General features: G+C 37.4%; 1 protein-coding gene across 1 annotated transcript in view; it reads right to left on the reverse strand.

Moving 5' to 3' along the window:
• PLEKHH2 (pleckstrin homology, MyTH4 and FERM domain containing H2) overlaps positions 1-27,929 on the reverse strand; it is a 98,599-nt gene that overhangs the window by 27,283 nt on the left and 43,387 nt on the right. Inside the window, exons 12-20 of the mRNA XM_045828780.1 lie at positions 26,939-27,075; positions 26,715-26,825; positions 26,467-26,553; positions 24,978-25,136; positions 10,962-11,042; positions 6,309-6,488; positions 3,067-3,175; positions 2,013-2,125; positions 489-668 (exon numbers count right to left, since the gene is read on the reverse strand). Of these exons, the coding sequence (XP_045684736.1) occupies positions 489-668; positions 2,013-2,125; positions 3,067-3,175; positions 6,309-6,488; positions 10,962-11,042; positions 24,978-25,136; positions 26,467-26,553; positions 26,715-26,825; positions 26,939-27,075 (1,157 nt within the window). The remainder of the gene's footprint in view (positions 1-488; positions 669-2,012; positions 2,126-3,066; positions 3,176-6,308; positions 6,489-10,961; positions 11,043-24,977; positions 25,137-26,466; positions 26,554-26,714; positions 26,826-26,938; positions 27,076-27,929) is intronic.

Genomic DNA, 27,929 nt, shown 5'->3' on the forward strand with positions numbered 1-27,929 from the left:
GAATTTAAAAGAATAATTAAACTGAATATTGTTGAAGATATATGGAAATTCTAGAGATGGATTCCAAAAACTTCACTGGACTTTGTACTCAAGATTTAGGTTCAAAGATGTATACTGCAGAGGTTTTTATTATAAGACAAATAATTGGGAAAACCTAAATGTATAGTCACTGATTTGAATGCAGTCATTAATGTTTTGAAAAATGTTGACGAACACAGGGGAAATGATTATGTTCTATAGCTTTAATAAATTAATATGCACACTGTAACCCTAGTAATGTGAAAAATGTGAGTGTATATACACACATACATTTCTGCAGAAACACATAAATATATACATAAACTGAAAGAATATACATCAAAATATTAATAGCTATTTTTCTTTTTTATACTTTTTGTATTTCCCAAATGTCTTTATTGAATATGCATCATTTGTACAATGAAGACAGCAACATCATTTTAAATTGCACGTATATGTATCATACGTACCTGCAATGGTCCCGGTTGATTCTGTGGCTGTCTCCGTCTTGTCTGCTTAATGAGCTGACAGAAAATTTCATTCTGTAGCTCAGGATGTGTCAGACAGATCTGCAAAGCACTCTGGGCTAGAGATACATGGTAATCAATTGCAGGGGAGTCAACTGCGGCGTTTATAAAAAGCTGGCAGGTCTGAATTAAGAAAAAAAATTACATACTCAAGGTGATGAATGATTAGATTTATTCTGCATGAATTATATTGGTTTTATTCTTAGTAATAGTTTTTTTTTTCAAATGGATGAAAAAGATATATTATGGTAACACTAATCAAAAGAAACCCAGAGTGGCTACATTAATATCCAACAAAGTGGATTTCAGAGCAAGGATTTCTGCCAGAGATAAAGAGGGTCACTTTATAATAACACAGGGGGTCAGTTCATGTAGAGGACAGAACAATCCTAAATGATTATGTACTTAACAAAATATATGAAACAAAAATTGGTAGAACTGCAAGGAGAAAGAGAAAATGCACAATTACAGTTAGAGATTTCAATACACCTCTCTTAATAATTGAGAGAACAAGCAGACAGAAAATCAGCAAGGGTTTGGAAAACGTGAACAGCACTCTCAAGCCACTTGACCTAGCTGACACGTACAGAGCACTTCGCACAAGGGTAGAATACGTATTCACCTTAGGGGCATACAGAACACTACCGATCTCTCGTCACCGGACTATCAACTTCATAAGAACAGAAGCTGTGATTTATTTATCTTTTTATTCTCTACACAGCCTAGAGTGTCTGAGCAAATGTTTAATGAATGGCTGGCTTTAAAATCTGATTAGACACAATATCTATTAAGAAACATTAAAGTGTTAATAAACACCAGTGGTTGACTTTAATTATTGTGTTGTTCTACAGTAGGTGGTCTTTATCTCTGCTGAGGACAGAATATAATTAAATAAATTTAGTCTCTACCCTAAAGCACTGCTGCCCAAGCATTACAGCATGAAATAATCAACGAAAAAATATTTCCAGCATTAAATTGTATCATGTTAAGGAAGTATCTGTCACTATTTTGGGAAGAAGAGTTACCAAAAGCTCACTGATGTCAAGAGATAAAATAGCTGAATGCCGATATAGCTGAATGCCAGATTCCAAGTGCTCAGGGGTCTTGAACAGAAGTTGAATAATAAGAATTGGAGAGAAGCACTGGAGAAGGAGGGCGCTGGCCCCTCTCCCAGCACTGTGGTAGGTGGGATGGATGGAATCTCTGCACCTGAGAAGTTAATGGGGAAATAATTCTCCTGCTACTGAGTCTCACATTGCCCAAACTATGCATAGTTCATTTCAGTAAATCCCAAATCCTCACTCAGAAAGCACACTAAATTCACCTAGTTTTATTTCAGTGTATTCTTAATAGTAATAATCACATTTAAAATGTTCTTGGAAAAAGTAGAACTTTATACCCTAAATCACTTATTATTACTTTTCCAATTACATTTTTAATAACATATAACTCCATATAAAATTGTACCTTAAATAATTTAATAGCCTCTGTCTGTAGAGCTTCAGAAGGCAGTGTGGTCAGAGGGGATACAATTCCTTCCTTGCTGTGACACAGAGTAGGGTGTCTCCAAATCTGAGAGGCTAAATGCAGAATAAAATAAGAGCAGAAAACAGAATCACTTATTTTGGCCTCCCATTTATTAGCCCGTTAGAAATTAGTTCATTCAGGCCTGGCTCACAACTTTAAGTCACCAAGGTCATGAAAAAGCTTTGGCAATATTATTTCATTTCATTTTCCTGGCCACTGGGGATTCTTATGTTCCTGTTTCCGAGAAATTAAATCTAGGAGAGGTTGGTCCTAATAGTCTTGGCTGAAACAAGTCACCAGGGTAATATTATGTTGCTTAAATGTGCTAAAAATTGGTGACCCAGGTAAGGAGACGATTATACATGAGAAGGGGCTGCAGAAAGATTTGGAAAGGAGAGGCCAAAGTAGGAGGAGATAGAATTATAAAGAAGAACTTGAAGTCATTTCTAAAAATCAACATTTATTAAATTCCTATGTTGGATGGTGAAATTAAAATGTAATCCCTGTAATTAAATAAAACATAATATAGAATCTAGACTCTTAATTGGGAAACCTTAGCCATTAAAAATAATTCCAATGCAAAGCAACAAATGCTATGAAAGAGTTAAATGGCAAAGTGCATTGGGGCATAATTTTAATATTTGTTAAGAATCTTTTATGAGCCAAAAGCTGAGCTGGAGTGGGTCGTCTGGGGGAGCTTCTGAGGGGGGCAAGATTTTATCAGGTTGGTGAGGAATGAGAAGGAAGGGGGGCATTTCAGGCAGAGGGGTAATGTGAGCAAAGGCAGAGGTGACACAGGACATGGGATTTAGGGGAATGATGGTGTCCCTGGAGCCTAAGAACCACAATGAGAATCCTGGCCCATGACAAGAAAAGCCAGTGAAACGGTAGGTACATTGCAGGGAAATGAACCCACAAGTGAAAACTCCATTACCCTAAGGGGGTTAGGGTCCATTTCATAAACCATAAAGCCTTTTATATGTTATGAACTTACAAGGCTCTCCTTCAATATTTAGCAATTTACACACGAGTTGTTCAAATTCAGTGCCAACATTTATATTATTACTTCCAGCTGCCACAGTAAGATGATAAAGCCAAGTGTCCTTAAAAACAAAACATATTAATAGAAAGGTTAACCAATATCAAATTTTTGGTGACTTAATGGAAAAAACATATAAATAGTAGAAAACTTGGACACTAAAAAGAACTCTTTAATTTTAAAATAATAACTAAAAGCCACTTATTCACACAGCTCTGAAGCAGGCTCACCTGAATTGTGCTCATAGTATATTTTCACACTGTTCACATTTTTATTATTTTCTATAGGTGTTTCTTAGAAAAGCATGATAAGATTAAGGAAAGTATATGATGTTAGGAGACTAGAATAAATACAACCAGTTAATATTTCTTTAAGAAATACAATAAATTTTATCATATTTAAAATCTGATTCCCATTGCACACAAATAACACATATAAAATATTTAGGAAATCTAGAAAATTTAAAGCAAAATAATACCAAGAACAAACTTACCTCAACACAGTAAGGACCATATATGAAAGGCCCACAGATAATATTGTACTCAGTGGCGAAAAACTGAAAGCTTTTCCTCTAAGATGTGGAACAAGGCAAAGATGCCTACTCTTGCCACTTCTATTCAACATAGCATTGGAAGTCCTAGCCAGAGCAATCGGGCAAGAAAAAGAAATAAAAGGCATCCAAATCGGAAAGGAGGAAGTAAAATTATATCTGTTTGCAGATGACATAATCTTATGTGTAATCTTAATCTTAATCTTAAAGATTCATAATCTTAAAGATTCTTAATCATAAGAATCAGATTCTTAGGACTCTTAATCATAATCTTAACGATTCCACAAACACAATGTTAGAACTAATAAATGAAGCGAAATTGCAGGATACAAAGTCACTGTACAAAAGTCAGTTGCATTTCTATACACTAAGAATAAGTTATCCAAAAAGGAAATCAAGAAAACAATCCCATTTACAACAGCACCAAAAAGAATAAAACACTTAGGAATAAACTTAACCAAGGAGGTGAAAGACTGTACACCAAAAACTACAAGACACTGATGAAAGAAATTAAAGCAGACACGAATAAATGGAAAGACATCCAGTGTTCATGGATTGGAAGAATTAATATTTTTAAAATATCCATACTACCCAAAGCATCGACAGATTTAATGCAATCCCTATCAAAATCCCAATGGTAATTTTTACAAAAAAAAATCCTAAAATTCATATAGAACCACAGAAGACCCTGAACAGCCAAAGCCATCTTGAGCAAGAAAAACAAAGCTGGAGGCATCACACTTCTTGATTCAAACTATATTACAAAACTACAGTAATCAAACTGTGTGGTACTGGCATAAAAACAGACACAGAGGCCAATGGAACAGAATAAAGAATCCAGAAACAAAGCCACACATGTAGTGATCTTTGACAAGGGGTGCCAAAAATACATACACAAGGGGGGAAAGGATAGTCTCTTCAATAAATAGTGTTTTTTAGAAAACTGGATATCCACATGCAAAAAATAAAATTAAACCCTTATCTTACACCATACACATAAATTATTTCAAAATGAAATAAAGACTTAAACACAGACCTACAACCATAAAACTCCTAGAAGAAAACATAGGGACAAAACTTCTGGACATTGACCTTGGCAATGATTTCTTAGATATGACACCAAAAGCATAGGTAATAAAACAAAAACAGACAACTGGGATTATATCAAACTACAAAGGTTTTGCAGTACAAAGAAAACAATAAAATGAATAGTCAACTTATGACATGCGAGAAAACATCTGCAAGCTATTTATCCAATGAAGAGTTAATATCCAAAATGCATAAAGAACTCCAACTCAATAGTAAAACAACAACAACAACAAAACCCAAATAATCAAATTTACAAAATGGGCAAAGGAACAAAATAAACATTTCTCCGAAGAAGATATACAAATGGCTAACAAACATATGAAAAGGTGCTCAACATCACTAATTATAAGGGAAATGCAAACCGAAACCATATAAAGTATCATCTCATACCCATTAGAATGGCTTTCATCAAAAAAAGCAAAAGATAAAGGCTGGCAAGGATGTGGAGAAAAGGGAACCCTTGTATGCTGTTAGTAAGAATGTAAATTGGTATGGCCGATATGGAAAACAGTATGGAGGGTCCTCAAAAAACTAGAAACAGAACTACCATACAATGTAACAATTCGGGGTATGTAGCCAAAGGAATTGAAACCAGGATTTCAAAGACCTATCACATTTACTGCAACATTATTCATAATATCCAACAGATGGAAGCAACCTCCATGTGCACTGACAGATGAATGAATAAAGAAAATATGGTGTATGCATACAATGGAGTATTGTTTGGCCTTAAAAAAGAAGGAATACTTTATAAAAGTTGTTTATATGTTAAAGATTTAGTAGCCAACTATGAAATACTTTATTTTTACATTATCCTTTAAGTTATGTTATGATTTTATTTGATATAAAGAAGTATTTTGATTTTTTTTAGTCAAATCTATCAACCATTTCTACAGTGTTTCTTACATTGCCTTTTAAAATAAAGTACTTTTTATTTCAAGATCAGATAAAGGCTCTTTAAAAAATGATTTCATTTAACTCTTTAAATTCACCTGAAAATTATTTTGCTATATACATGAGATGACAAACTAAATGAATGTTTTCCCAAATAGCTAATTTCCTCAATGTATAATGAACACAAAATGTAAGTGTATGTGTTGAATAATCCATTACTTCTGCATTAATCTGTGATGCCTCTTTTGTCATAAATTAAGTTTTATCTTGTATTATATTAATGTTTATGTTTTTATATATGACTACATATACAAATACATATAACAATTTTGTTGAAAATGAGTCAAAAATATAAGGTGGAGAGATATCTTAGATTCACCCAAAAAAATCCAGTCTGAGACACCCACATTTGAAACATAAGGCTCCTTTATTCTACACCTTCATGCAATACTCTCAGCCTTGAGACCACTTTTATCAGTAGCATTGAAAAATGACACAATTAAACAAGGCTTGTTTCCAGGGATGTAAAGAATCTCTGAAAACAGAGCTGAAAGTCTTTAGCAAAATTTTCTTTCTTGTTTCCGTTTAAATGATTTGAAAGTTATTTCCAGTACTTTAACAGTACTCTACATCAGTCTAAACCAAGCATTAAGTCCTTACACACCTTTTCATGCTTGGATCCAATTAGGAGGTAAGTTGGACCTTGGTCTTTGGGGTGGATCACGATGGTGTAATGCGTGGATAACAGGCTTCGCCCACTGGCTTCATAATCTTCATCTGAATCACAGGATCTGTCAACCTCATCAACTTTAGCCTCCCAGAGTTTGATCTGACCTAAGGGAAACTAAAGTAAATATTAGTGACTGTGACGAAGGCACTTTCTAAATCTTTTCCTAATAAAATTGTTCCTATTCCTTTCATCCTTACCTTTATAAAGCATACCTTTTTAAAAATGAATGCCTAAAGGCAATTGGATTGTTCACATTGTCACAAAAACACCATTCACAACCTAAATATTGTACCCAATTGTAACATAGAAGAACAATTTGAATACCAGACATTTAATTTTTGTGGAAACAGCAAGAAGCTACTTTACTTAATCAACCAATGATGGAATTCAGTCAGAATATTCATTTGACTTTTTCCTCTGTAGAACTGATTTGATTAAGGTATTGGGTCAAAAGGACAAGGGCAGACAGAATCTCAATACTATTCATAGAAAAAGTAGTACGATTAGGGAGCTGGTACAAAGACATGTAATTAACTGTCACCCTAAACCCCAATAAAGTGAGCGGTGTTCTCTGAAGGTAATTATTAACATACATAACATAGCACAGAACAATGCCATAATTTCTTCCACCTTTATTTAAGGGTAAGAAAAATTTCTTAAAACTAATGCACATTAAATTTTACCAATTCTTTTATTGACAAAACCAATTGTGTCTGCTGTGTTGAATATTAAGTATATTTGTTTTCCTGGCTGGCGTAGCTCAGTGGATTGAGTGCGGGCTGTGAACCAAAGTGTCGCAGGTTTGATTCTCAGTCAGGGTACATGCCTGGGTTGCAGGCCATGACCCCCAGCAACTGCACATTGATGTTTCTCTCTCTCTTTCTCCCTCCATTCCCTGTCTAAAAATAAATAAATAAAATCTTTAAAAAATATATATTTGTTTTAAAACATTTGCTTTAATAAAGTAAATCTTTTCCAGGAAAATACACAATTTGCTTCTGGCTTACAGCTTCTAAAATATCTGACCAGGTTCGCCATCGCAGTCTGAAAATGTTCATTCTAACTCCAGGAACATTTACCATCACCCATTTCCATGCTCAGGCCCAGGGCTCAGTGCTTAGGGCTCTTTTTCCATCCATATTCACATAGGGCATCACATCCAAGCTCATGGCTTTCTACCAGCATTTATTAGCTATTTCTCCACTGATAACTCCAGACCCACTGTCTCTACTTAGATGTCTAATAGCGTCTCAAACTTAATTCGGTAAGTCCTCTCCCACACCCAACTCTGCAGTGTTCCCCATCTCAGCTGTTGCTAACTTTATCTTTCCAGCTGTTTATGCCAAAAACCTTGGCATCATTACTGACTTGATTTAGTTTCTCTTATATCCCATACCTTTTGGTCAACAATTCCTGTCATCAAGCTTTTTGGAATATATCCCGAATCTGGGCACTTCTCACACCTCCATTACCACCGCTAAACCACAATGGTCCTTCACCTGGATTACTGTAATAGTCACGTGACTGGCCTCCTCCTTATTCTCTCAGACAGCTGTCGGAGTGTTCCTTGAGTCATAAGTTAGATCACATCACTGTTCTGATGGAAAACCTCCAATGGCTTCTCATCTTACTTAGAGTAAAAGCCCAAGTCCCTATGATAAAGCATCATGTGATTTGGTCCCTGTTAAGTCTATAGACTCATCTCCTACTCTTTTTCTCTTACTGACAAACTCCAGCCCCATCACACTGACCCTCTCACGATTCTTCAAACAAAGCAGCTGTGCTCCTGCCCCAGGGTCTTTGCACGTGCTGTTCCCACTGCCCGGAATGCTCTTGCCTGAAATACACACATGGCTGCTCTCTTACTTCAGAACACAATTAAAATGTCTCCTTTTCAGTGAGGTCTTACCTGGATATCTTATGTAAAAATGCAATGTTTTCTGCCCAATAGCTTATTAATATTACAATTAATTCATTCAATTAAACATGACTTTTTCCCCATTAAATTAATAACAATTATTTTCCAAGTAGTTACTTTGTTCAAAGCACTATTCTGAGCACTGAATGAGGAAAATTTACTTCTGAAGGAAAAATGCAAAACTAACTTATATATGCTTTCAGACAAAGAAAGGTAGTAAACAAAGGCAAAATAATAAGGCAGAAAGTCACATTAATAAATAAAAAGCAAAGTTTAAAAAATGGGATAAAGAAAACGAATTCTACTATGATACTACATGACAACACTATCATAACTGTATGTTTCCGGCATATCCAATCATATGAAAATCAAGGTTTCATCAACCCCAATATTTGAAGGTGATTTTTCATTTTACCAGAGGACTCACTACAGCTCCATAAACAATGAGTAGACCTAGTGCTTTTAAATATTTTAACTGAATTAAAAGAAAGACACTGATCCACATTAAAAGCAAGTTGTTTCTGAAATACCCATAGCACAGAATGAAGTAGACCTGTCCTGACTCACAAGCATTCTAAATACTTTTCCAGCAGTTATAATGGATTTCTACTTATCGATCTGCATTCTTCTGACATGTTTCTTCTGTGACCAATGTTACTCATTTAAATTATTATTGTTGTTATCATTATTATTATTAATGGTGAGAACACAAGTTATACTCAGCAAATTTTAAATTATTTTTTATTTATAAAACACATGCTTATTATAGAAATTTAGTAAGTATAGAAAGGTATTTTTTTTAAAAAGAAAGAAAAAATCATCCATAATTCTGCCATCACAGATGATTACTCAACATTTAGAAGAATTCTTTCCCATCTTTCTGATACGTATATTTTTACACAGATTGACAGACTGAGAATTATAAACTCAGCATCCTAACCACTACCCTCTTTTAGAGTCTCCCAGTAATTACAGAAGGGAAATTGGGAATTCTATTTGTCAGAATTCCCTTTCCTGCATGCTTCTGGGTTAGAGTTTGCCTATGAGAGAATTTGCACGAGATGTGACAAAGACGTCATTATCCCCCTGAGACAGTTGCCGTCAGATGCCTGAGCTAATGGCAGAGTCACAGAAGCTTCCTAGTAAACCATCAAGAACCAGCTGCCTCAGTGCTTTGGGCTCAGATTCTCATTGTTGACTTCCTGGACCATCAGTGGCAACTTCCCTGATGCCTACTCCTCCAACTTTTCTAAAAGTTATGTATGTCCCTGATATTAAAACTGTCATACCTATGCCCTGGCTGGCGTAGCTCAGTGGATTGAGTGCGGGCTGCAAACCAAAGCATCGCAGGTTCGACTCCCAGTCAGGGTACATGCCTGGGTTGCAGGCCATGGCCCCCAGCAACCGCACACTGATGTTTCTCTCTCTCTCTCCTGCCTTTCCCTCTCTATAAATAAATAAATAAAATCTTTAAACACACACACACACACACACACACACACACACACACACACACACAAAACTGTTATACCTGGAATACACAGAGTGGCTTCTATTTTCCTGATTTATAATTTAGTTGGGATTATACTGAATTTATAATTTTGTATTGTGCTTATTCATGTAGCATATAAATGAGCATTTTCCCACATTACTTCAGAGGTCTCATTTTTAAAAGATTATTTATTTATTTATTTATTTATTTTTAGAGAGGGAAGGGAGGGAGAAAGAGAGAGAGAGAGAGAAACATCAATGTGCGGTTGCTGGGGGCCATGGACTGCAACCCAGGCATGTGCCCTGACTGGGAATTGAACCTGCGATGCTCTGGTTTGCAGCCCGCGCTCAATCCATTGAGCTATGCCAGGCAGGGTTCAGAGGTCTTATTTTTAATGGCTGTGCTGGGTTAATTCCCATCCACGAGCAGCACTAAAAATAATGGCATGCATTTTAAATGCAGCTGCTCAGAACTGAGAGTTCAGTCTGTGAAAATGGAACAGAGAAAATGAACTGGCCATGTGGTCACTGGACCACACAGTGGTTGGTCACAGGCTGCTGTTCCAGGCAGCTGGCATTATGATTTCACATGAGTATCATGGGGCCGTGTTGGTTCAGTTGCTCTAGCTTCAGTAACCCAAAGGTGACACAGAGTACGCACAATAACGGGGCACACATTTCATCTTTGTTACATATCCCAGCCTTTTACTCTGCAAGTGAACATAACTCAAGTTCTTTTGGGGAGGAGATTAGTTTAAAAATGAGTAAACAGGATATAAATAGGTAGATGAATGAATAGATAAGTGGAATCTAGCCATTTGAGGGCCTGGGATGGGACTGGATTCTTTTTCCTCCCTGTTCTTCTTTCTTAGCTTGTTATTCCCTTCATTCAACCTTATCTAGTCTGTCAGACCTGGAAAATATGAGAAATTGATGGTTGGGAATAGGGCAGAAAAGACTTTTCTATGAAAAAGATGCATTGATTGAAAGTTGCAAAGACATAATTAAGAATCAAGTACCTTGTAGGTATATGATTACTCAATAATAAACTTTATGCAAAATTTCAATCTTATCAAAACTCTAAAGTGTTAGCAGCAACAGAAGAGTGATGGAAAACACTTTTAAGACATAACAAACAAAAAATTCCTCTAAATAGCACCTTAAAAATACATACATACCTTATCTTCTTGACTTCGAAAATAATACAATGTTTTTCCTACAAGGGTACACCAGACTCTCTTGGAATAGCCATGTTTTACCTGAAATCATATTTCAAAGAATTACAAATGTAGCTAGCCCAGAACTCTAACACCTTAAAGTACACTACATACTCTCTATTGGGAGCTATATAGGTAGCCAGTTTCCTCAAGGTGTAAGTGACATTCCAACTAGACTGCCCAAATGTGGTTTAAGATTTACCCTTTACAGTGTGGCATGGCATGTTTTGCTTTGGTGCTGACCATTTAGCATTTCCTATACGTCAAGTACTATATGCCTGGGACTGATGATTCAAAGATGGATAAAACCAGATGACAGTTTCACAAGTAAGTATATTCCATAGTTTCCATGCTTCCCAGGTTTCTAATAACCCTAAGGCTCTCTAGGTTAATACCTTATGCTAGAAATGAGAAAAGATGAAAACTTAAAAAATTACAGTGATTTACAAATGTGAAAAATGCATTCACTTCAAAACATTTGGTGTCTTTTCCAGAAACATTCATACTAAATAATAAAATAATATTAAAAGCTAGTTTTGTCTTCCATGTCAGGAACTATATTAAGTGACTGGGACAAAATTTAAATCCAGCTCCTGATTTTTGATAGTCTGAGACTGATCCAGGTACGAGGGATACAGCTATGAACAAGACACAGTCTCCTTTCTCAAGGGGTAGGTAGCCTTGTGCGGAGAGAGACAATTGAACCTTCATCAAGAACACAGAGCTTGCATTTATATGCATCTTTTATGGAGGACATTTTACCAATGATTTTACTGAATATTGTAGGTTTTTCATCATTTGGTGTCATTATGAAGTTCCTTACTGTGGGTTCCTCCCTGCCCCAGTCCTGCCCGGGTATAAGCATTGAAGATCTCTGTCAGCCAGTCACAGCTATACCCTCACTCCCAGACAAACGCCAAGAACCCCATTCCTACAAGCGAGGAGACTGACGATGGGCCCTATTGTCCCGGACTAGAGTGTGGTGTTCCTGCGTGGGCTGGCCTTATGACTCTACTGCCTTACCAGCCCTGCCCAGTTCTGCCATGAGACCAGCCCTCTCCTGCAACAGTGGGAGCGGGCTGCAATCTGTAGAGGCCCGTCCCCTGGACACCAAGACACTGGCCAGTAAAACCGAAGCACAACATTCTGCGATTGTGCTTGCCCATGGTGACAAGTATTAAGGAGAAAAATAAAACAGGAAAGAGAAGGAAGTGCTTGGGAGGGGGAGATTGTTTTACAATTCAAAATAGGGTGCTCAGGAAGGCCTCACTGAGGTTGAGTCAAGCCCTGAAGGAAGGAGATGAGCTACTGAGTCATCAGAGAGAAGAACACCCTGGGCAAGGGAAGCAGCACTTTCCAAGGCCCTGAGGTGGTACGTGCCGCCCACGTGTCTGAGACTGAGCCAGCGAGGACAGAAGTCATCGGGGTAGGGGCCAGGGGTGAGGGTGGGTGGGGACACATATTTTGTAAGACCTTTGCATGACTTGTATTTAAATGGACTAGTAATACATTGAGAAAAATATAAAAGTATTGACAATAGACTTTTACAGTAGGCAAGTCACTACAGTAGAAAAGGCCTGAATTTTGAGGTCGACTGGACCAGCTTAAACCCCAGTTCTACTGCAGACCAGATGGATGTCCTCAGGCAACTGACAACCCCCCTGCCTCTGTGGGTAACAGGAGATTGCTGTGCACCTCATCGGGCTGTGCGATGACCAAAGGAGAAAATGTACACAAGGAGTAATAGTTACTCAACAAATGCTTCCTTCCTCACTACGCATAAGGAGAAGTAAAACACATGTTTCGCTTAAACCCACAAACACCACCAGCCTTCGGGCTTTCAGAGTTATGGTTTAAGCAAACAACTCCACCACCTCCCTGTTTGACGGATTTAGAACGCTGCTTGAGAAAAAACAAAAAATGTTTCATTTGGCAAGACATTTCACTCTAATTAAATTTAGAAACATATGTTTACAGACAAATATCCTGGAAGTTTTAAATAGTTGGTGTTATGCAGGGTTTTTTTTTTCTTCTTTTAAACAAACTCATCAAAACTGGAGTATAATGCATCAGGCTGTAGAGAGTACCCTTTTGAAATGATTTGTCTTTAAAATAGAATAATGCATACTTTTGAAGAACTATGAATTAATGAAGACCTTTGCCAATTCACTGTAAAAGCTGTGTTTAAACACACCATCTATCTTATCTTTGTATCTACATATCTTTGTATGTAGAGCTAATAATACTAGGATTTCTTTAGACTCTGACTTATTCTAAAAAACTCATAATAAAGCAAACTACACTAGAAGAATCCTCATGAAGATTTCAAGGCAACCTCAAACCTCAAGGCTTTGGGGACCAAATAATCGAAAGAATCAGTTTTTGCCTTGTGTCCGTAGCAAAGATACTTCCTATCAGCACTGTTTGAAACTTTGAAGGAGACAGTGTCACATCCCAATGGGCCTTCGTCATCACACAAAATGTAAGCTCCCCGGCCTCTCTTTTCCTATGTTCTTACACCTGTAGCCGTGTCCACCACAAATCCTGACACCAGCCTTGCCGACTTCAGTATCTAGATGAAACTCTAGTGATAATAATAATTATTTTTGAAGTGTTTATATGCGCCAGCCACTGTTCTAAAAAATTTACCTACTTAAATAATTCATTTAGTCCTCCCAAGACCCTATGAAGTTGGCAGTGTTATTATTGCCACTTTACAGATGACGATGCAAAGGCACAGAGCCCGTAGGTAACTTACTCAAGGTCACACAGTGGCCAGCGTCAGAGCCAGGGCCATGACCAGGGCCATGCTCCTGCCCTGGCCTCTTTGCTACACTGCCTCTCCACGTCCGTAACCCACAGTTCCTTGCTGTCTTTATTTGCTGTCCCTCCACTTTTACCATCCATCCCCTGGCCACACCCAGTTCGCTCCACTTCTGAAATTCACATTGCTTCCCCTGATCTCAACCTCCCTTCGCCTCCCTCTCTCCTTACTCACAACCACTCCGGTTCCTTGACTTCATTCAAAACTTTGAGTCCACTATTCCTCCCATTTTATTCCAGCATACCAGTTCCCTCCTGGCCTCTCTTCCTTCACCGTCCTGGGATCCTGTGTTTGATCACAAGTCAGCTCTTGCTCCTAGACCTGTGGTTACGCTGTATTCCTACCCTGCTGACAAACCCACCCAACAAAATTTCTTCTCCATTTGCTTTTAAATGATCCAGTGGAGAGTGTGGAAAGAGAAAGATTATGGTGATGAGGGGTTACATGAAATAACATTAACCATAGTTAATAATTGTTGAAACTGGGAGATGAACATGTGAGGGTTTGTTCTATTACTCCTTCTACTTTCATATATGTTTGAAAATGCCCATCAAAAACATTGATATTTAAATCATCATTTTGATAGACATGTATAAGCAAGTGAAACATTCACAGTAGAATCTAGGTGGTAAGAATATGGGTGTTCACGGTAAAATTCTTCTAATTTTTATGCATATTTAAAAATTTACATAATGAAATGTTAGGAAAAAAATCACTGTCCTCACAGCGCTACAATGTATATTCTCTGCTCCTGTTTGTGGGACTCTGAAGACATTAAAAATATATGAAGTCAAATCATCATTGTCAGGTGGGCCTTCAGTAACATGCACCAATCCTTCTCACTCTGCTTGAGTTTGATGCCTTACTTCCCTGTAATTATCCTGATTTCTCCCCACCACTCTTCCACACACACAAACTCAGTAAATAACTGTTTTACGGGGTGATCTCCATCAGGACAACCGAGGCCGTCAGACATCACACTCAATGCCCCACGAACTTAGCATTCACCCTTCCTCATCTTCCTGGCAGTCCAGCCCTCCTGCTGTGCTTCCCACCGCTTAACACCCTTCAGCCCACTGCCTGGCAGGTAGTAACTGCCTGATACATCTTTGTTTTTTAAATAGATAAATTCTTATATAAAAAACATTCTTCCTAAGCAGTAGAAGTTGCAAGAGTAAATATCCAGAATCATATTAGTCGAGTTCTTAATATCTACCTACGTATTTCCGTACTTAATCAGAACAATGTGACAACTCGGCAAAAAACCTTGCTCCCCTCCAAGGTACTCAAAGTTGTTCCACAGTAGCTCCAACTGTAGCCTGAGTGTGAGCTCAGAATGAGTCACTAAGAATAACCAAGGGACGTTTTTCTCTTATAAGGCTCTCAGGGTGAAAGTAGGGGTGGACAAGGCCACATGAATCGTAGGAAGAAAGCCTAATAAGCATCTTGTCTGTAAACCCTAATGGTTTAGTCATTTTATAATCACACCAACCTACACTCATATTAAAGTCTAAGGGCTTGATATACATGGTCCTTGGAAAAGGAGGACAGCTGGTCATTATGAATTATAATAAGAATGTGATTTTAAAGTAGCACTAATTCACTGTATATTTATACAGTACTGGGGAATTCTCAAACCCATCAGTAACTGACAAAAACATTTTTATGGCAATATAATATTTTGGAAAAAAGACAAACCACAAGTAACATTCATTTCTTTGTTGCATGTATTGGATTTTTTTGTTACTTTTGGAATAGCTGGTCAGTCTTTGTAAACATTACTGAACAGCACCCCCTTGCACCCCCATATTAATACTAAGTATAGATTACTTGGTGGCATAGCTCATCAGCATCTAAGTTCTTCACCTCTGACATAAAGCCCATGAATAACAAGTGACTGCAGAGGTTTATTTTTGTGTGTAAATATCTTATTGTATTTCTCTAGGAGTGACAGCAAATCTCTGTCAAAACCAACTGGAATTTTAAAATTTAAAAATAATACTTCTTAGCATAAAGCAATACTTACTCAATAAAAAGTCAGAAAACAGAGCTAAGCAAAAATAAAATAAAATAACATTCCTGGAGCTCTTCACTATGCACTGGCAGATGTCCCCTGCAGCACCGGTGGTGGAGTGGTGAGCACGGCTGCCTTGCATTCGGACTTTTCCCCATGAATAACATTTAATAAAAGCTGTGCTTTAAAGCATTCTATACATTCTGAGTGAACAGAATCTGCTCTCTATTTGTTTTATCACCCAATGTATCATAACATTTCTGTAGCATTAAATATTCTTAACAATTAAAATGACTGCACGGTAAAGCACTATCTGATTATAAAATATTTATTTAAGCTATCCCCTACTCTATATCTAAATGGATGCCAATTTTTCTTTATTATAAACTATGCCATGTGAGTGATCTCTCTGGGGTAATGGAAATGTTCTATATTCACAGGGTGACAGTAAATATCTGTCAGAACTCATCAAACTCTACACTTAAAATCTACATTTTAGAGCCGGAAGATGGCAGCCAAGTAGGTGGAAGCTGAGTCCACTTGCTCCAGCCTCCAACTCGGATTCTCAGCTGCTCTTCCAACAAATAACCTGAACAATCAATGGAATCTTAGCTGATATGGAGTTTTGAGCCAAGGAGTACAGGAGACACTTCACACTGGGCAGTAAGCAGATTTTACAAGTTAAAGGGGAAACACCCCATATGTGGAGCCTGTAGATGCAGAGAGACTGATCAGAGAAACCAAAGCTTTGTGGTTCTCTCCCCTCATAGGGCAGGGACCCCAGTCCCACGGGGAGTCCAGGAGTAACTTGGGAAGATGTCCAAGGTCGGGGAGATCCAGGCTACACACATGGAGTGAACGGCATGTCATCCATAGCTGAAGCGCCAAATGCCAGCTGGGAGAGTACCAGAAAGTGGAGGCGGAGGCGGCAGGGGACTCTATCTGCACATGGGTCGGGCAGAAGCAGGCTGCAGCCAGCCATGCCCATGCGAGACCTCTGGCTTTGTGGAGAGGTGGTATGGGCAGAAAGCTGGACAGTGACTTGTGCTGCAGTGAGTGTGCCACAGAAAGACTTTTTCAAAGGGGAGCTGAGGCATGTTGAGCAGGGACCCTGTGTGCAGCTGCCTTGACAACAAAGGGACAAGATTGAAAGTGCAGTTTGTTCCCAGTGAATACAGCTGGGCAGGGAGATCAGAAAATCAAAGGGATTTTTGGCTTTAACTCAGTGTGGCTAGCAAGCTGGGTGTTACACAAAATGGAGAGTTTGGGTCTGTGTCTACTACTAGGGCAGTGGGCTGGGAATTAGATGGGCAAGAGTTGAGAGCCTGAGATTATTTACAGCCAGGCAGAAGCCCCTTCCCCAGCAGAATTCAAACCTCTAGGATGGGAAGGACTGCCCAGTCTCTACCTCCTGTAGGGCAGGAAGGACAGGCTCAAGAACCCCTGTGGGTACATGCCCATAAGAGAAAGGCTGGAAGAGAATCTCCAAAAGGACTCATTTTGAACTCCTCTCAGGGAGATAAAATACACTGGATTCTAGGGCCCTATTCACTGAGGCCAGCAAGGCAGGGAGATCAGAAATTGGTACAGCAAGGGGTAATCAGGATCCTACCCAGCCTGGGCTCTCACACAGAACTGCCATTAGCACCAAGCATAAAAGAGCTGACCTTCTTACACAGACTGGACTCTCCCTTGAAATGGACAGCTAGTCCATCAGAAACTACACAATATTGGATATAAGCTGAAACAGAGATACACACCCACAATTTTCCCAGAAGACTGGGAAAAGAGCCTCCCAGAGGAAACCCAGAGAATTGCAATAGAAGCTCCCTCTAGAGGCAAGTGAAGGTTCTGCTTCATGGGGTGCTGCTAGAAGTTGGATGACCCACCCCTGGACCTTGAGCTGATAAAAAGCCAGAGGCAGATCCAGAAGAAGATGGAAGGCCAACACCAAACTCTGCTGAGACAAATTCCATCTCGTTCTTCTTCAGAATTTGCATCATCCTTTTTTTTTCTTGCATAGCCTTTCAACATTTTGTCATTCTCTTCAGTTGTATTCCAACTAATTCACTATTTTTTTGCCTTTTATTTTTCATTATTTTTATTTAGATTTTATATATTTTTATTTTATTATTTCAAATCTCACATAGTACTCTTCCCTTCTCTTACTACATTTTGCCTTCTTCAGGCCCTTTCTTATTTTCATTATAAATTTTATTTTCCCCCTCTCTGCGCCTTGTTCCTGTCCCTTACTCTTACTATTTCTCCTCCCTATATAATCACAAAATCATTCTTCCTTCCTTTAGTTAGCTCACAGTATTTTTCCCTTTTTTATAATATTCTTATTGTCTTTCCATATTTATTAATTGTGGCTTGTTTGGTGTGGATATGGCAGTTATTGATGTTTTTCAATTGTATTTCTATTTGTTCACTATTTTTTAGTTTTAAATCTCATAGGTTACCCTCCCCATCTTACTTCATTTTTGTCTTCCTCCTGCTTTTGCATATTTGAGTTTGGAATTTTATTTTTCCATTTCTTAACCTGGATTCTATTCCTTACTCGTCATTTCTCCTCCTCCTTCCCTCTCAAACTAATTTTTCTCTCCTTTAGTCATCTCATTCTTTTTTCTTATCATATTCTTAATCTCTTTCCACCTTTATTCATCTTTACTCACTTGCTGTTGGTATTGCTGATGTGGTAGAGGGGTATTTTTGCTGGCATGGGTTTGGTTTTCTGGGTAGTACTGCTTTGCTAACCAGCACCTGTACAACAGCATACAAGATGTGGTAGGGGTTGTGACTCCCAGTCAGCCAGCTGCAGGGGAGAACCCACCAAGAATGAGCCATCAATAATCAATGCCCAAGTACAACAAGAGAGCCCACATAAACCTAAAAACATGGCATCCTTAGAGCATCCAGATGAGGAGATCAAATAAATTGCACCACTGAGTCCCACAGAACTCCTTCCAAAGAACTCCATCATAAGGCAACCCCGCAAAGACAAGCAGTCAAAGCAGAGCAATCTGAGACACAGAAACAAACAAAAAGAGTCACCTAAAATGGGGAGACAAAGAAATAACCCCCAATCAAAAAGAAAGAAGGAATCCCCAGAAAAAGAGCTAAATGAAATTGAGGCAAGTAATGTATCAGACGTAGAATTCAAAATAATGTTTATAAGGATGCTCAAGGAATTCAGTGAGAACAGCAAGGATCTTGGTGAGAGCTATAAGGAACTTAATGGGAATAATAGCAGCATGTAAAAGGACATAGAAACTCTGAATAAGAGCTAGGATGATATGAAGAATACAATATCTGAAATGAATAATACAGTGAAGGAATCAAAAGCAGGCTAGATGAAGCAGAGGACCAAATCACAGAGCTGGAAGACAAGGTAGGAAAAAAATACCCAGTCAGAGTGACAAAATGAAAAAAGACTCAAAAAGAACAAGGATAGTTTAAGGAAGCTTCAGGGCAACATGAAACATAACAACATTTACATCATTGGAATATCAGAAGGAGAAGAAAAGGAGCAAGGGATAGAAAACCTGTTTGAAAAAAAACAATAGGGAAGAAAACTTCCCTAACCTGGTGAGGGGAAAAGTCATGCAAATTCAGAAAGCACAGAAGGTCCCATTCAAGATGAACCTAAAGAGGCCCACTCCAAGACACATCATAATTAAAATGGCAAAATTTAAAGACAAAGGGAGAATCTTAAAGGCAGAAAGGGACAAACAGCTAGTAACATACAAAGGAGCTCTGATAAGGCTATCCGCTGATTTCTTAAAAGAAACACTACAAGCCAGAAGAGATTGGCACACAATATTCCAAGTAATAAAAAGCAAGGACCTGTAACCAAGTTTACTTTATCCAGCAAGGCCCTCATTTAAAATGGAAGGTGAAATAAATAGCTACCCAGACAAAAGAAGGCTAAAAAAGTACATCACTACCAAGCCAGCACTGCAAGAGACGCTAAAGGGCCTGCTATAAAAAAAGAGAAGAAATAGGAAGAGATTGAGGAGGGGATGTGGGGAGAGAGGAATACAGGTACAGAATAAACAGCAGTGAATAAGTTCCTATCAATAATAACCTTAAATGTAAATGGATTATTTAATCCATTCAGAAGACATAGGGTATCTGAATCACAGGGGGTAATAAAATACAACATATATATGCTTTCTACAAGAGGCCTACCTCAGAACAAAAGATCTACACAGGCTGAAAATGGAGCAATAGAAAAAAAAATTCCAAGCAAAGAAACATAGAAAAAAAAAAAAGCCGGGATAGCAATATTTATATCAAACAAAATAGACTTCAAAACAAAGGCTGTAAAAAGAGAAGGTCACTATATAATACTTAAGGGAGTAATCCATCAAGAAGATATAACTCTTTTAAACATATATGCAACCAACATAGGAGCACCTAAATATATAAGGAAAATCTTAGAGGACTTCAAGAAAGATATTGACAACACAGTCATGATATAGGAGTTTAACACCCCACTGTCAAAAATGGATAGATCTTTCAAAGAATTAACAAGGATGCTGTGGCATTAAACGACACTCTACATCAAATGGACTTAATTGATATATACACAACCTTTCACCAAAAAGAAGCAAAATACACATTCTTTTCAAATGCACATGGAACATTTTCAAAGATAGACCACATGGTAGGACACAAAACAAACCTCAACAAATTCAGGAAAACTGAAATTATGTCAAACGTGTTCTGATTACAATGGCTTGAAACTAGAAACCAACCTCAAGGAAAAAACTCAACACATTCAAATACATGGAGACTGAATAACATGTTAATAAATAATGAATGGGTCAACAATGAGATCAAGGAAGAATAAAAAAGTATGGGGAAACAAATGAAAATGAACATGCAATAACCAAAAAGCTATGGGACATAGTGAAGGTAGTACTGAGAGGGAAGTTCATAACAATACAGACCCACCTAAAGAAGAAAGAAAAATCTCAAATAACCTAATCTTACATCTACAAGGACTAGAGGAACAACAACAAACAAAGCCCAGCGAGAGTAGAAGGAAGGAAATAATCAAGATCAGAGCAGAATTAAATGACATAAGAGACTACAAGAACAATTCAAATCATCCATAAAAACAGGAGCTGGTTCTTTGAAAATATAAACAAAACTGACAAATCTTTAACCAGATTCATCAAAAGAGAGAGGATCAAAACAAATAAAATCAGAAACAAAGAAGAAGTTACAACTGATACCACAGAAATACAAAAGATTGTAAGAAATTACTATGAACAACTACATGCCAAATTGGACAACATGGGAGAAATGGATAAATTGAGAAATGTACCATCTTCCAAAACTGAATCAATAAACAGAAAGCCTGACTAGACCGATAACAACTAGTGAAATTGAAGCAGTAATCAAAAAACTCCCGGCACCGAAAAGCCCTGTACCAGATGGCTTCACAGGTGAATTTAACCAAACATTAAAAGAAGAACTAACTTCTATCCTTCTCAATCTCTTCCAAAAAGTTCAAAAAGAGGGAAGACTCCCAAATTCTTTTTATGAGGCCAGTATCATCCTAATTCCAAAACCAGGTAAAGATACAACGAAGAACAAAAACTACAGGTCAATATCTCTGATGAATATAGATGCTACAATCCTCAACAAAATATTGGCAGTCTGGATCTAGCAATACATTAAAAAGATCATTCACCATGATCAAGGGGGATTCGTCCCAAGGATGCAAGGATGGTGCAATATTCACAAATCAATCAACGTAATATACCACAAAAACAAAATGAAAGACAAAAATCACATGGTCATATCAACAGATGCAGAGAAAGCATTTGATAAAATCCAGCACCCATTTATGATAAAAAACACTCAGTAAAGTGGGAATAGAGGGAGCATACCTCAATATAACAAAGGCCATATATGGGAAACCTATAGCCAACACTATGCTCAACAGTAAAAAACTAAAAGCTTTCCCCTTAACATGAGGAACAAGACAAGGGTGTCGGCTTTCACCACTCTTATTCAACACAGTGCTGGAAGTTCTAGCCACAGTGATTGGACAAGAAATAGAAATAAAAGACATTCAAATCGGAAAGGAGGAAGTAAAACTGCCATTATTTGCAGATGACATAATAGTGTACATAGAAAACCCTATTGTCTCCACCAAAAAACTAAACCTAATAAGTGAATTTGGCAAAATAGCGGATACACGGTCAATATTCAGAAATTAATGGCATTTTTCTACACCAACAATGAAATATCAGAAAGAGAAACTAGGGGGAAAAAAATCTCATTTACTATAGCAAAAAGAAAAATGAAGTACCTAGGTATAAAGTTAACCAAGGAGGTAAAAGACCTGTACTCAAAAAACTATAGACCACTGAAGATAGAAATAGAAGATACAAATAAATAGAAGAATATACCATGTTCATGGATTGGAAAAATTACATCATTAAAATGTCCATACAACCCAAAGCAATCTATAGATTCAATGCAATTCCTATTAAAATACCAATGGCATATTTCACAGATCTAGAGCAAATATTTTAAAAATTTATACAGAACCAAAAAAGACCCCAAACAGCCTCAGCAATCTTGAGAAAGAGGAACAGAGTAGGAGAGATCACAATATCTGTTATCACACTATACTATAAGGCCACTGTAATCAAAACAGTCTGGTAATGGCATAAGAACAGACACATACATCAATGGAACAGAATAGAGAGCCTAGAAATAAATCCATGTCTTAACAGTCAATTAGTATTTGACAAAGAAGGCATGAGCATATATATAATACAGTAAAAATAGCCTTTTCAATTAATGGTGTTGGGAGAACTGAACTGGTACATGCAAAAGAAACTAGACCACCAACTTACACCATACACCAGAATAAACACAAAATGGACAAAAGACTTAAATAAAAGTCGTGACACCATAAAAGTCCTGGAGGAAAACATAGGTAGTAAAATTTCAGATATCCCACAGAGCAATATTTTTGCTAATACATCTCCTAGGACAAGGGAAATAAAGGAAAAAATAAACAAATGGGACTACATCAAATTAAAAAGCTACTTGCACAACTAAAGAAAATAGCAATAAAAGGAAAAGGGAACTGATCATATGGGAGAACATGTTTACCAATGATATATCGGGCAAGGGTTTGATCTCCAAAATACATAAAGAACTCATACGACTCAACACAGGAAAACAAATAATCCAATTAAAAACTGGGCAAAGGATCTAAACAGACACTTCTCCATGGAGGGCATACAGATGGCCTATAGACATATGAAAAGATGCTCAACATCATTAACCATCAGAGAGATGCAAATTAAAACCACAATGAGATATCACCTCACACCTGTCAGAATGGCCATCATAAACAAATCAACAAACAAGTCCTGGCGAGGATGTGGAGAAAAGGGATCCCTAGTGCACTGTTGATGGGAATGCAGACTGGTGCAGCCACTATGGAAAACAGTATGGAATTTCCTCAAAAAACTAAAAATGGAGCTGCCTTTTGACACAGTGATTCTGCTGCTGGGAATATACCCTAAGAATCCCGAATCACCACTTCAAAAGAACTTATGCACCCCGATATTCATAGCAACTCTGTTTATAATAGCCAAGTTCTGGTAACAGCCTAAGTGCCCATCAGTAGAAGAGTGGATCAAAAAACTGTGGTACATTTACACAATAGAGTACTACAAGGCAGAAAGAAAGAAAGAAAGAAGGAAGTCCTACTTTTTGTGACAGCACAGATGGAACTGGAGAATATTATGCTAAGTGAAATAAGCCAGGCAGTGAAAGACAAATATCATATGATCTCACCTATAGGAGGAATCTACTGAACAAAATAAACTAATGAACAAAATAGAATCACAGGTATGGAAACATGGAACAGACTGACAGTGACCAGAGGGGAGGAGGGAGGGGATAATGGTGGAAAGAAGGGGAAGGGATTAGTTAAAAAACATGTATGAATGACACATGGACATGACATGGACATGAACAACAGTGTGGGAATTGACTGGCAGTAGGGGGTAGGATGGGCAGAGGAGGACAAGGGGGAAAAATTGGGACAACTGTAATAGAATAACAATAAAAAAATCTTTAAAAAAGATTTACATTTTAGTGTATGCTAATTACATCTAATTTTTAATAGAAAAGAACATACTGTGATGAACATCTTTATATTTAAGTCTTTTGCAAGTTAAGACTGTTTCCTGAGCATAAATTAATAGATTGAGATGACTGAATCAAAGGGTATGTACATGCTTTTTTTTCAAAGATTTCATTTATTTATTTTTAGAGAGAGGGGAAGGGAAAGAGATAGAGAGGGAGTGAAACATCAATGTATGGTTGCCTCTAGTACACTCCATACTGGGCCAGGCATGTGCCCTGACTGGGAATCAAACCAGTGGTGCTTTGGTTTGCAGGCCCACACTCAATCCACTGAGCTACACCAGCCAGAGCTGTACATATGTTTTTAAAACATTACTATTCATTCATTCATTAGTTCTTTCAAAAATATTTACTGAGTAAACAGTTTGGCCAAGACATTGCCAAATTGCCTTCTAGAGTAATTCTCTCACTAGCAGATTTCTTAATTCATGTCAATAGTGCATTTCATAATGTTAAATGATATCCTTCCTTTGACTCGATTTTAAAAATGTCTATTATTTCATCTTGTGCTTTTTAAAGAACATTGCTAATGATGAGAATAAGATTTCTTTCCATATGCTTATGGATCATCTGTATTTCTTTTACCTTCACCAGCTCTACTTTCCCTTCATGAGCTTGTTCCTTCCCCGCATTGGTATTTTTTTCCTACTGATTATGATTAGAAAAGCTTGTTTTTCAGCCATTTCAAATACCTTTTCAAAGCTTTTTATCTGTTTTTCAAAAATTCTACCCAGAAAAATTTTGAAAATAAGAACATTTAAATTTTATGCATAGTCGTCAAATTTGTCATTTTTCCTTTTTATGGTTTTGGTCTTTGGTATTACTTAAAACACACTTCCCAACCCAAGAAAAGATAAATATTCGGTGTGTACTCTCTGACGCCCACTTTCCATGATTGGTGCAGCTAATTCCGTTGCCTGGCACACTGCCATGTGCTAGAAGTTCCTACCTTGGTGAGCAGGCCTTTCACCGTCGGTTTGCCGTCTGGCTGCAGGAAAAGTGGGTTGGCAGCTTGTACTCGAAGAACGTTCTGTAACACTTTAATCCATTCCTCCAATATATTGGGAGAATCTGCAGTCAGATAGTATGTGTGTTTTTCAGTGGTCAACTAGAACGGGATGAAAAAGAGATAGGAAAGGGACCTCTAAAGATTTAGGATTATTAGCATTTCCTTGTCTGTTCTTCAAACATCGCTACTGCACATGGAAACAAATACGATAAACCTTGAATCCTAGGAGCTAAATAAATGACTTCATAAATAATTTAGTATATTATAACCACTTTGTAGGAATTCCAATTAACTTCTGGTTGAAAGAGATTTTTTTCACTTCAGTTTATTTTAGACTTTTCATAGTATTAAACTTTTGAGCCATAATTTATCTTGTTTATTTAAAATATTTTCCTTTTCCCCTTAAACGTGCTACAGGCTCTTGTTGCTGAAGTGAGGAGAGGAGAGGAATGATTGAAGACTGTGCTAAAATAACACATTTTTAACAAATCCAGGAGTTATTTGTTATAGAAATAAAGAAATCAATTATAAATAAGATCTTGCATATAAGAGAAATTTTTGAAACTAACATGTGATCAGACATTATAAGCTTGCACTTTTTCAGTTTCAAATTAACTGTATTTCAAATTTTCCAGATACTTAAGAAGCTTACAAATGATTATTATCTGCCATGTTCCAAGACAAAGCGTTCCCTGATTCTTCTTTCTACATTTTGGGCAGTTCTCAGGTATTATCCACTGGAAACGTTAATAATGTACCTTTCTGGTAAATGTTGAAGTCCACCCTCCCCAGGAGCAAGATAAGAAAATAATGATTATTAATGGCATTTGAGAAATAAAATGTCTGAATTTAAACCACATATGCCAAACTATCTCAACAGCCTACATTTTAAATTAAACAGGGTTCTGTCGAGACTGGCCTATCTGAGTGAGATGGTCAGCAGCTACCTCTGTGGGAATGAGTTCCACTCCTCTGCTCACCGACATCCTTCCCGTTTACACGCCAACAGCATCTGCAGTTCCTAAAGGAACTGCCCCTTTCCAGGTCTGTGTTAGAATGTGAACGCCCCTGAATTTAATATACATTAAACCACTAACATCTTCTTTTGAATTCATTAATCAGATAACCCTCCTCTAAAATAGCTGGACAGTCTGAGAGCTGAGAACAGCCTGGAGATTAAGTACAGGGGAAGAACGGTGTAAGTGATAAAGGGCAAATGAAGTGTGGTGGGGTGTTAACACAAGGTTAGCTTATACTACAGTTTTAACTAAGAACTCCTGGGGTTTCACAAATTTGAGTCATCGACCTCACCCAAAGTGAATTTTTAAAAAACAGTGAATTATCCAGTCTCTTCTCTATTAGTTTGAATAATGGAGAACTGAGTTTTGTATGATACGAGACAGAAAAAATAAAGTTTTTTAAAAAGTACCTGAACTGTTTGTTTGTTATCTCCTCTTAAAATACTGCAGGATGCACTAAGTTCAATATGGCCCTGGGGTTTTCTAATTACATCACTCTGTATGAAAGGAAGAAAACCAAACACACAGTGGTTACCTGTCACAGTCATAGTAAGAAATGCTTTGTATAATTAACAACATCACAGGGAAGAAAACCAATGAGGAGTCTGAATTCTAATTTGAGGAATTCAGTTCCAAAGAGCAAGCACTTTGGACTCACCGGAGATTTGTAGTAAAGTAATTCACCACCTTTAAGAACAAACCATCTCCGCTTCCAAGTCTTGACTTTACCACTCATTTTTAATAAATAGCCGGATTTTTCCAGTGGCTCCTAATTTAAAAAAGATTTTTAAAAGTATTTAAGTTTCTTTTGGAAGCTCCAACTAACAATTCATTAATTAAAAAAAAAACAACAACAAACAAAAAACCTGAGGCAGTGTTTACATTTTTCCCATTATCACTGGAGGCCGAGCAAGTTTTCGGGAGTTTCTGCTCCGGCTGCGAGTACTCTGTGTCCGTGGAGTAAGCATCTGGAGGAATAGCATAGTCGCTTTCAGAAGCCACAGAAGAGAGAGACACACCTAGGTGAATGAAGAAATAAAACGAGTCAATATTTCATAACTGGGTGGTCCAAATGCCAGCTGTGAGTTCTCTTAAGGATACAGCTATTCCTAAAGCACGAACCTTGCTATGCTAGATTTATTCTTATGCTTTTGGCCATGAAGATCTTTCAAAGCAGAAAACAGAACTAAAGGATAAGAACTAACACAGAAGTCTTTAAGGAACATAAGGGACATAAATAATATTTGGAATGATTATAAGCAAAGCTATTTTTTACACATATAAAATACATGCAATAGTCTACAAATGTATTTTCATTAAGGATTAAAAAATATGTGTATTTAGATTTTGATGTATAGGCAAACACGTGTTTAATTTATAGAGATTCAAAATCATACCTTAAACTACTTTTTCTTTCAAAGTAATTACTTTTAAAGTAATTCACATTTATAAAAAACCTACAGTCTCAGCAGTATTTTTTATGTAAGTCCAATACTACTAGTTTATAGATTTAAAAAGTCTTTCTTAGCCCTGGCTGATGTGGCTCAGTGCATTGAGTACTGGCTTGCAAACCAAAGCATCACCAGTTCAATTCCCAGTCAGGGCACAGACCTGGGTTGCAGGCCAGGTCCCCAATAGGGGACACACAAAATGCAACCACACATCGATGCTTCTCTCCCTCTCTTTTTCCCTCCCTTCCCCTCTCTCTGAAAATAAATAAATAAAATCTTTCAAAAAATCTTTTTAAAAAAGAAGCAATATGATTTGAAGATATAAGTAGACTATTTCATATGCCAGCAGCAATAAAATAAAATTCAAGGGAACATTTTCACAATTCACTTGCCCTTTTAGAAAAAGATATGCAAATTACAAG

Source organism: Phyllostomus hastatus, unplaced genomic scaffold (genome assembly GCF_019186645.2).
Source record: "Phyllostomus hastatus isolate PE091 unplaced genomic scaffold, TTU_PhHast_1.1 phas_scaffold_78, whole genome shotgun sequence".
NCBI lineage: Eukaryota > Metazoa > Chordata > Mammalia > Chiroptera > Phyllostomidae > Phyllostomus > Phyllostomus hastatus.